The 9,807-nt window shown below is 62.7% G+C and overlaps 3 protein-coding genes and 1 long non-coding RNA gene across 5 annotated transcripts in view; 3 read left to right on the forward strand and 1 right to left on the reverse strand.

Moving 5' to 3' along the window:
• The window catches only part of LOC306813872, a 59,256-nt gene extending 53,426 nt beyond the window's left edge, over positions 1–5,830 (reverse strand). For both annotated transcript variants that reach the window (XR_013777054.1, XR_013777055.1), the window contains exons 1-2: positions 5,726–5,830; positions 5,494–5,644 (exon numbers count right to left, since the gene is read on the reverse strand). This is a non-coding gene — a long non-coding RNA (uncharacterized lncRNA). The remainder of the gene's footprint in view (positions 1–5,493; positions 5,645–5,725) is intronic.
• ACKR1 (atypical chemokine receptor 1 (Duffy blood group)) lies at positions 1,332–3,675 on the forward strand. Its single transcript, XM_079329527.1, has 2 exons — positions 1,332–1,399; positions 2,638–3,675. Exons 1-2 carry the CDS (start codon positions 1,379–1,381, stop codon positions 3,607–3,609), a joined length of 993 nt encoding a protein of 330 aa, XP_079185653.1. The 5' UTR covers positions 1,332–1,378; the 3' UTR covers positions 3,610–3,675.
• Positions 4,955–5,973, forward strand: LOC306813871 (serum amyloid P-component-like). The gene is made up of 2 exons (XM_079329536.1): positions 4,955–5,111; positions 5,259–5,973. Exons 1-2 carry the CDS (start codon positions 5,048–5,050, stop codon positions 5,876–5,878), a joined length of 684 nt encoding a protein of 227 aa, XP_079185662.1. The 5' UTR covers positions 4,955–5,047; the 3' UTR covers positions 5,879–5,973.
• A 236-nt stretch (positions 5,974–6,209) lies between these two features.
• LOC306813876 (mucosal pentraxin-like) lies at positions 6,210–7,863 on the forward strand. Its single transcript, XM_079329540.1, has 4 exons — positions 6,210–6,328; positions 6,734–6,824; positions 6,907–7,076; positions 7,187–7,863. Exons 1-4 carry the CDS (start codon positions 6,265–6,267, stop codon positions 7,780–7,782), a joined length of 921 nt encoding a protein of 306 aa, XP_079185666.1. The 5' UTR covers positions 6,210–6,264; the 3' UTR covers positions 7,783–7,863.
• The last annotated feature ends 1,944 nt before the right edge of the window (positions 7,864–9,807 follow it).

Raw genomic sequence — 9,807 nt, forward strand, 5'->3', positions numbered from 1 at the left:
CTTTATAACCTTTCTAATATCCTGTGCTAATCTCGGAAAATAATCCTATAAATATATCTGGATTACACACATTACCTGCTTGGCTTCTCTGCCTTCTGGGGATTGGGGGGGTGGTTTTGGGGAGAGCCCCCTCCCCCCCCTCAAACCTTCCTTGAACCCCCAAAGTGAAGCTGACCTCCCGTGGAAACCCCAAATTTAGCACAGTCCTCCAATTCTGACCCTCAGCACCTCCCCCAAAAAAGCAACAACCCCAATCCCAACCCCCAGAGATCCTCCTCACCCCTTTCACCCCCAAATCTGCCCCTCAGAAACTCCCCGAATTGCCAATTCCCAAATTTTCACCCCCAAATCTGCCCCTCAGCCCATCCCCAAATTTCCAATTCCCAAATTCCTCCTCACCCCTTTCACCCTAAATCTACCCTTAGCCCATCCCAAATTGCCAATTCACCAAATTTTCATCCCCAAATCTTCCCCCTCAGCCCATCCCCAATTCCCAAATTTTCACCCCCAAATCTGCCCCCTCAGCCCATCCCCAAATTGCCAATTCCCAAATTTTCACCCCCAAATCTTCCCCCTCAGTCCATCCCCAAATTTCCAATTCCCAAATTCTTCCTCACCCCTTTCACCCCCAAATGTCCTCCTGGCCCCCCAATCCTTCCCAAATTCCCACCAGCACCCAAATTCTCAGCTCTGGAGCCCCCCCAGCCCCTCCAAAATTTTCATCAGCACCCAAATTCTCAGCTCTGGAGCCCCCCAATCTTTCCTAAATTCCCACCAGCACCCCAATTCCCAGCTCTGGAGCCCCCCAATCTTTCCTAAATTCCCACCAGCACCCAAATTCTCAGCTCTGGAACCCCCCAGCCCCTCCAAAATTTTCATCAGCACCCAAATTCTCAGCTCTGGAGCCCCCCCAGCCCTGCCCCTCTCCAGGGATGTTCCCATAAAGCCTCAAATTCACCAATCCCACAGGATAACCCCAAGGTTATTCCTTCCAGGTTTTTTCCCCCCCCGAGTTAAAAACGGGGAATTCCACATTCCAGAGGCAAAGGAAAGCACCTCAGGGTCCCTTCCACAACCCCTGGCACCAAACTCACACCTCACCAGCATCCCGGGGATGCAGCTCCGAATACAATTCCTAATTAATTTTAATTGTCCTGCCAAGAAGCGTGATGGGTTTCCTGCTGGAGAAATTCCCGGCAGCGGCATTCCCTGTTTTCCGCCGCTGCCAGGGCGGCTCGGGGGCGGCTCTTATCTCCTGCCCGCAGCCCTCGGAGCGGGAGGAGAGGAGGGGAGGGAGGGAGAAAGAAAAAAGTCACCCCCAGAAAGCTCCAGACACCCCCAGACTCAAAGGAGTCGCTGCCAGCGTGGGAAACGCATAATGGGCAACTGTGTCCCTGTGGTGAGTGATCCCCTCCCCAAAATTCTTGTCCTTGGTGCCTGGGGGTGTCACATCCCCCCGGAGGGGGAGGCTGGGGGTGAGTGGGGGTCTTCAGTGTGAGGAGGAGCAGTGGGGTCCCTAAAGGTGAGTGGGGTTTGGGGATTCCTAAAGCTGAGTGGGGTTTGGGGGGTCCCTAAAGCTGAGTGGGGTTTGGAGGGTCCCTAAAGCTGAGTGGGGTTGGGGGATCCCCAGAGCTGAGTGGGGTTTGGGGGATCCCTGGTGCTGAGTGGGGTAAAAAGAGACCCCAGAGCTGAGTTGGGTTTAGGGGTTCTCTAAAGCTGAGTGGGGTTTGGGGGATCCCTAAAGCTGAGTGGGGTAAAAAGAGACCCCAATGCTGAGTGGGGTCTGGGGGATCCCTAGTTCTGAGCAGAATCGTGGGGGTCCCCAGTGCTGAGTGGGATTTGGGGGTTCCCTAAAGCTGAGTGGGGTTTGGGGGTCCCCATTCTGAGTGGGGTAAAAAGAGACCTCAGTGCTGAGTGGGGTTTAGGGGATCCCTAAAGCTGAGTGGGGTTTAGGGGATCCCTGGTGCTGAGTGGGATTTAGGGGGTCCCCAATGCTGAGTAGGGTCACAGGAGCCCCCCAGTCCTGAGTGGGGCTTAGAGGATTCCCAGTTCTGAAGAGAATCGTGGGGGTCCCTGGTGCTCAGTGGGGTTTGGGGGATCCCTAAAGCTGAGTGGGGTTTAGGGGATCCCTGGTGCTGAGTGGGGTAAAAAGAGACCCCAATGCTGAGAGGGGTTTAGGGGATCCTCATGCTGAGTAGGGTCACAGGAGCCCCCCAGTCCTGAGTGGGGTTTAGGCGATCCCCAGTTCTAAGCAGGATCATGGGGGTCCCCAGTGCTGAGTGAGGTTTAGGGGGTTCCCAGTTCTGAGCAGGATGTGGCTCGCAGCAGGTGCTGCCGCCAAGTTCTGCCTCACAGGAGGTTCTGCGGGGTCTGCACCCACCCTCGGGGGTCTGCACCCACTCTCGGGGGTCTGCACCCCCTGTCCACGGCTCTGCCTCCCCCCGGTCCCCGTGTCCCTCCCCAGCCAACGGCTCCATCCCGGCCCCGTTCCCAGCCCGGCTGTCACCAGCGTGTCCCTCTCTGATAACCCGGCCCAGCCCAGCCCAGCCCAGCCCGGGATCTCCCGGGATCTCCCGCAGCCCCAAGGCGGGATCAGGGCCATGGATGCGCCACCTCCTGACGCCCCCTCACCCTCAGACCCCCGGCACGCTGGAGACCCCGAGCTCTCTGGACCTGGAGGGAATCATGGACAACTTCTCCTCCTTCTACGACAACACCGACACCAACTACACCTTCCTGGACTACGACGCCGCACCCTGCCACAACCGCTTCTGTCCCCTCTTCCAGCGAGTGGCTCCCCCTTTCCTGGCCACCACCTGCGCCGCCGCCGCGCTGGCCACCTCTGCCCTGTTGGTAGCCCTGATCAGGAGCCCGCAGGAGTGGCGGTGGCCACCGCTGGTGGCACAGCTGGCCACGGGCACGGCGCTGTTCGCCGCGCTGCTGCCGGCGCTGGCCGCGGGCATCGCCCGGGGGTGGCACCTGGGCACGGGGCCGTGTCGCCTGACGCACCTGCTGTGGCACTGGAGTTTGTTCGCCCAGGCGCTGCTGGTGGCTAGCGGCTCTTGCGGCATCACCTGGGCTCGCTGGGACCCGCGGAGCCGCCGCTTGGCTGTAGCCCTGTGGGCAGCAGCGCTGCTTTTGGCCACACCGGCGGCTCTGGTCAGCGGCGTGGCAGCGGGTACCAGCTGTGTCCGGCGCAGCGTGGGCATCCTGGCACCCGTGTACCTGCTGCACCTCGCCCTGTGCCTGTGCCTGCTGCTGCTGCTGCCCGCGGGGCTGCTGCTGGCCGCGCTGGCCGTGCCCCGCATCAGGGCGAGCTGGGCTACCGGAGCCGGGCTCACCTGGCTTTTCCTGTGGCTCTGGGTGCCCTACGCAGCGGGGCTGGCCGGGGAGTTCCTGCTGCAGACTGGGCTGCTGGAGCCCACCTGCGGCTCCTTCGAGCATTTCGACCTCGCCCTGGGGCTGAGCGAGGGGCTGGGGGTGTTGCACTGCGGCATCGGACCCCTGGTGCTGCTGCTCGCCTGGCGCTGCCGGGGGCTGCGGGGATCCGGGGGCTGCACCGGGGAAATGAACGGAGCCGCGGCAACGGGTTTGGACCCCCGGCACTGAGCCTCTGGTACCGGGCTTGGACCCCCGGCACTGAGCCCCTGGCACCGGGATTGGACCCCCGGCACTGAGCCCCTGGTACCGGGTTTGGACCCCCGGCACTGATCCCCTGGCACCGGGCTTGGACCCCCGGCACTGATCCCCTGGTACCGGGTTTGGACCCCCGGCACTGATCCCCTGGCACCGGGCTTGGACCCCCGGCACTGAGACCCTGGTACCGGGATTGGACCCCCGGCACTGATCCCCTGGTACCGGGCTTGGACCCCCGGCATTGAGCCCCCGCCCCTGGCACCGGATTTGGACTCCTGGCACCGGGTGTGGACTCCCGGCACTGAGCCCTCACCCCGGCACCAAATTTGGACCCCTGGCACTGAGCCCCTGGCACTGGGCTTGGACCCCCGGCCCAAAAGTTCAAAAGTGACTGCATTTTTTCCATCTCTCCTGACAAGCCAAGAGGATCTAGTGGAAATTTCACACAATAAATACAACTTGTCCAGCCCAGTTAATGGACTGGATGGGACTGGGCGGTGATGGGGGGACGGGAAATGAGGCTCCTCGTGCCTCCAAATTGGCAGGAGAAGCTCCTAAGGAAACTGAGCAGCCTGACAGGGGCAGCAGGGGCCAGAGCCCACGAGGGATGGGTGTGTGCAGTCACGGGAGTGACACGGGGACAATGGGGCTGCTCTGCCTGAGCCCAGCCCTACAGGACCTGGGGGCTCAACCCCCCTAAACTGTGGGATTAATCAATGGAGGATAAACCCACATCCCCAAAACTGGGGATCCATCAAAGCCCTGCAGGGACCCTACACCCCCAGTCCAGCACCATCATTTGGGACAGGCAAAACTTTCCCATTTTCCACCTGCCTGTCCCTGTGGGACCCCCAGGCCACAGTCAGGACACTGGGCACTTGACCAGCTGGTGTCCATCTCTGTCCCCTGGGGCAGGACAGGGAGAACAGATGTCCCCCAGAGTTGTGGGCAGGGCAGGGGGTCGGGGGCACCTTTATCTGCACCCAAATCAAACCAGGACCCTCCCACAGGGCAGGGACACCTGGGGAAGGAGTGTCAGGGGTGTCCTCACCTCACCCAGGTGGGTTCATGGCTGGGATGTCCTTGTCCCTTGGGTGGCCTCATGCCTGGAGTATCTCTGTCACCCAAGTGGTGTCCCTGTCACCCAGGTGAGCTCATGGCTGGAATGTCCCTGTCCCCTGGGGGAGGGGGGTCACCCTCAGGCCCCACGGCTCCAAGGGCAGCCCCGTGCAGGCGGGTGACCCAAAGTCTTGTGGCACATCCGCGTGATGCCATGAAATCACCCACCCAGGGCATGAACTCGCCCCTCCCGGCTGCTGAGGACGGGATTGGAGGGGACACATCCCCCCGCCCGTCCCCTCCCACCCTCGGGCACATAAACCCGGGATTCCACCCGGCTCCAGCAGCCACCATGGGCCACCTGCAGCTCTGGCTGCTCGCCCTGGCCGGGCTGGCGGGGATCGTGGCGCAGGAAGGTAAGAGGGGGGACAGCACAGGGCAGGGCAGCAGCTCTGCGATCACTCTCGGCCAGCGGCGCTGGAGGATGCTGGAGCAGGGAGCGACAACCAGAGGATGCTGTGGGACACCCCAAGCTGCCACCACATCCCCTGTGTTGTCCCCAGACCTGTACCGAAAGGTGTTCGTGTTCCGGAAGGATCCCAGCGATGCTTACGTGGTGCTGCGGGCGCGGCTGGAGCAGCCCTTGCACAATTTCACCGTGTGCCTGCGCTCCTACACCGACCTCAGCCGCCCCCACAGCCTCTTCTCGTACGCCACCAAAGCCCAGGACAACGAGATCCTGCTCTTCAAACCCAAACCCGAGGAATATCGGTTTTACGTGGGGGGCAAGTTCGTCACCTTCCGTGTCCCCGAGAGCCGCAGGGATTGGGAGCACGTCTGTGCCAGCTGGGAATCCGCCACCGGCATCGCCGAATTTTGGTTCAACGGGAAACCCTGGCCGAGGAAGGGGCTGCAGAGGGGTTACACGGTGGGGACTACGTCCTCCATCCTGCTGGGGCAGGAGCAGGACAGTTTTGGGGGTGGCTTTGACCTCTATAACTCCTTCTCGGGGGAGCTGAGCGATGTCTACCTGTGGGACGCGGGGTTGTCGCCGGAGAAGATGCGCGCAGCTTTCCTGTCCCTGCGCCTGCCGCCCGCTCTGCTGGCCTGGAAGAGCCTCAGCTACGAGGTGAAGGGAGATGTAGTGGTGAAATCCCGGCTGCGGGAGGCGCTGGGGGCCTGAGGGCGGTGGGGTGTGGGGCAGGAGTGGCTTCGGTCGCACTGTCCCCTCCTCACCCTCATGGCTCACCCCCATCCCCGTATCACCCAGCACCCCCTCACCTCTATAACCCAGCTGGGGACAGGCTCCCCCTGAGTGTCACCAACACCCGGGACACCCATTCCCCTCCCCGCGCCCCACCCGAGCTGCCCCACGGCCGCCCCTGCACGGATCCAGCCCCTCCCTTGGCGACAATGGCATTGTCCCCAAAGCCAGTCCCCTCGCTCACGCTGATTGCTCAACAGCAAGGGCTTGGGGACGAAGGTCATTGTCACCACCGAAGTCACCAGGTGTCCTCTGAGCAGCTCCGAGGTCCCACGCTGGTGACAGTGCCCGCGTTCAGCAGTCCCATGGGGGGGTTGTGGCTTTGCCTCCTCATCCTCGCTGCCCTCCTTGGCCCCGCGGCCCCACAAGGTAGGGGTGGGGGGACACCGGGGGGAGGGGGTTTATGGGGGACAATGGGGTGCCCTGAGTGACCCAAAAGGATGAGGGGTGGGGGGTAAAGGGGAGTGCAGTGAAAGGGGCACCCTGAGCTCTGCAAGGGGGGACAGGAAGGGTCACAAAAGGGGGCAGGGGGGGTCACAGCAGCTGTGACATAAAAGTGGGGGGGGATGTGGGAGCAGTGGGGGGCACAGGGTGGGAGGAGGGGACACGATGGCAGCACAGTGAGAGCCCAAAGGGGCACCCTGAGGTTTGGAATGGGGGGACAGCAGGGACACGGGGGTCCCACAGGCAGTGACAGCAGGACAGGGACACCCAGGACAGCAGGGACAGCAGGACAGGGTCACCCCCAGCCCAGCTGAGCTCTGGCTGCTGCAGGAACAATGAAGGCCAAGATCTGGGCTCAGCCACCAGCACCCACCGAGTACCACCAGCTGATGCTGAGCTGTGAAGTCACTGGAGACCATGGGTGAGACCCCCTACCCTCCCACTGCCTGACACTCCCCAGACCCCCCATATCCCCCTCCCTGAGTGACCCCAGCCCACTGCAGCCCCCAGGAGTTCCTGTGGGAGAAGGAAAGCAGCCCAGTTCCCCTGCAGAAAGGTCCTGACAGCATCCTGCTCATCCCCTCCTTCAACAACACCCACCTGGGCACCTACACCTGCACGGCCACCAGCACCCAGGGCAGGGCTGTGGCCACCTACACCCTGCAGATAAACGGTAGGGATGGCACCCAGGGGACAGCTGGGGACACACAGCTTGTCCCCCAGCGCTCCCTGTCACCCTGGTGGTGGCACCTGGAGCAGCCACCTGTGTCTCCTCTCTCCCAGACCTGAAGGGCTCGGTGTTGGTGTTCCCCCAAGAGTCCCAAACCGCCCACGTGCAGGTGACACCCGAGCTGGAACTGCCCCTCAACAACTTCACCGTGTGCTTGAGATCCTTCAGCGACCTCACCCGACCCTACAGCCTCTTCTCCTACGCCACCAAAAAACAGAGCAACGAGATCCTCCTCTTCAAACCCAAACCTGGCCAGTACGAGCTGGTGGTGGGGAACAAACCTTTGTTTTTCACAGTGCCCATAAATCTGGGGGAGAGTGAGCACGTTTGCTTCAGCTGGGAATCCTCCACTGGCATCGTGGGGTTCTGGTTTAATGGGAAACCCTGGCCAAGGAAGGGGCTGCAAAAGGGTTACACGGTGGGACTTCCAGGACACATGGTGCTGGGACAGGACCAGGACAGTTTTGGGGGTGGCTTTGACACCCAGCAGTCCTTTGTGGGGGAGATTTCATCTGTGTACATGTGGGACACGGGGATCTCCAACTCGGGGGTGTTGTCTGCCATGTATGACTCCCCCGAGCAAACCCCCATTTTTGGATGGCGTAATTTCCCCTACAAGATTGTGGGTGAGGTGTACCTGAAGCCTTGAGGCTGTGTGGGGGGGTGTCCCCAATCCCCTGCTGTGTAATCCCTTCTCCTAAAGCCACCCAATATCATGAAAATGGAAAAATGGGTTTTTACGGTGCTGGTGGTTTTTGGGGGTGAGGGTGATGGAGCCAGAAGCTCCTTAGGGTTAGGGGGAAAAGGGGGGAAGGGCTCCCAGCCCAGGGCCTGGCTCTGGTTTGGGGACACAGGGACAGTCCTGGGGGGTGTGTGCACCCCTGGCAGCCCCCAGGGGCAGAACCCAGGGGGCCAGGACTGATGGGGGCAGCCCTGGGACAGCCCAGTGTCCCCAAACTAGGGGAGGTTCAGTGCCATGTTCCTGGGGGTGCAGCCCTGGAGCCTTTGGGGGGGTCCTGGCAGTCTGTGACCCCAAGGGGTCAATCCCAGAGCCCTGGTGTGACAATCCCATGTCCCTGGGGGGGTTCAGACCCAGAGCCCCAGAGTCCTCAGCCCCCTGTTCTGGGGGGTCCAACTCACTGTCCTGGAGGTTCAGCCCCATGTCCCCATTCTCCCCCGTTCCCCCATTCCCCCCCAGTGTCCCCACTCTCCCCCATATCTCCATTCCCCCCCCATATCCCCATATTCCCATTCTCCCCATTCCCCCCACTCTCCCCCATTCCCCCTGTGTCCCCACTCTCCCCAATGCCCCCACTCTCCCCCATTCCCCCCGTGTCCCCATTCCCCCCGTGTCCCCATTCCTCCCCCGTGTCCCCATTCCCCCCGTGTCCCCATTCCCCAGTGTCCCCACTCTCCCCCATTCCCCCCGTGTCCCCATTCCCCCCGTGTCCCCACTCTCCCCCATTCCCCCCGTGTCCCCATTCCCCCGTGTCCCCACTCTCCCCCATTCCCCCGTGTCCCCACTCTCCCCCATTCTCCCCCATTCCCCCCGTGTCCCCACTCTCCCCCATTCTCCCCCATTCCCCCATGTCCCCACTCTCCCCAGTGTCCCCACTCTCCCCAATGTCCCCACTCTCCCCCATTATCCCCCCGTGTCCCCATTCCCCCCGTGTCCCCACTCTCCCCAATGTCCCCACTCTCCCCAATGTCCCCATTCCCCCGTGTCCCCATTCCCCCCGTGTCCCCATTCCCCCCCCGTGTCCCCATTCTCCCCAATGTCCCCACTCTCCCCAATGTCACCCGCTCCCTCCGGCGCCGCCTCCGCCGCTCTCCGCCGCCTCTCCGGTTCTCGCTCCGCCCCGGCCCGGCCCAGCCGAGGCCCGGCCCGTTCTGGCTCCGCCCCGGGAGGGTTTCCCGGTACGGCGGGGCCGGGGGAACGGCGGGGAGGCCACAGGGCTCGGGGGTGAATTTGGGGCTGAACGGGGGGGCTGAACGGGGGGTCCTCGGAGGGGATAAATTGGGGGGACTCGAGGGGCTGAACTGGGGTTCCGAGGGGGTTGAATTGGGGGGACCCAGGGGGCTGAATTGGGGTCCCGAATTGGGGAGACCCGGGGGGCTGAACGGGGGTCTCGGAGGGGATGAATTGGGGGGTCCTGGGGGGGCTGAACTGGGGGTCCTGGGAGGGCTGAGCGGGGGTCCCGGGGGGAATGAATTAGGGTCCCTGGGGGGCTGAATTGGGGGGTCCTGGGGGGCTGAATTGGGGGGTCCTGGGGGGGCTGAATGGGGGGACACGGTGGGGATAAATGGGGGTCCCGGGGGGAATGAATTAGGGTCCCGGTGGGGGCTGAACGGGGGTCCCGGGGGGTCTGAATTGGAGGACCCAGGGGGCTGAATTGGGGAGACCAGAAGGGCTGAATAGGGGTCCCGGGGGGACTAAACGGGGGTCCCGGGGAGAATGAATTAGGGTCCCTGGGGGGCTGAATTGGGGAGACCAGAGGGGCTGAATGGGGGTCCCGGGGGAGGCTGAATTTGGGTCCGAGGGGGGCTGAACTGGGGGGACCCGGTTACACTCTCCTGGGGGATGGGTCTAGGGGGAAACTGGGGGTCTTGACACGATGGATCTCAATTGGGGGGATCTGAATTTGGGGCCTGAATTTGGGCTCTGAGGGGGTAC

The sequence above is a fragment of the Erithacus rubecula genome, assembly GCF_903797595.1.
Source record: "Erithacus rubecula genome assembly, chromosome: 33".
NCBI lineage: Eukaryota > Metazoa > Chordata > Aves > Passeriformes > Muscicapidae > Erithacus > Erithacus rubecula.

Coding starts and splice junctions, on each gene's coding strand:
- LOC306813871 (XM_079329536.1), top strand. CDS start 5,048: ATGGGCCACCTGCAGCTCTGGCTGCTCGCCCTGGCCGGGCTGGCGGGG. Junction 5,112..5,258: donor GGGGATCGTGGCGCAGGAAG/GTAAGAGGGGGG, acceptor TGTTGTCCCCAG/ACCTGTACCGAAAGGTGTTC.
- ACKR1 (XM_079329527.1), top strand. CDS start 1,379: ATGGGCAACTGTGTCCCTGTG. Junction 1,400..2,637: donor TGGGCAACTGTGTCCCTGTG/GTGAGTGATCCC, acceptor CCTCACCCTCAG/ACCCCCGGCACGCTGGAGAC.
- LOC306813876 (XM_079329540.1), top strand. CDS start 6,265: ATGGGGGGGTTGTGGCTTTGCCTCCTCATCCTCGCTGCCCTCCTTGGC. Junction 6,825..6,906: donor GAAGTCACTGGAGACCATGG/GTGAGACCCCCT, acceptor AGCCCACTGCAG/CCCCCAGGAGTTCCTGTGGG. Junction 7,077..7,186: donor CTACACCCTGCAGATAAACG/GTAGGGATGGCA, acceptor CCTCTCTCCCAG/ACCTGAAGGGCTCGGTGTTG.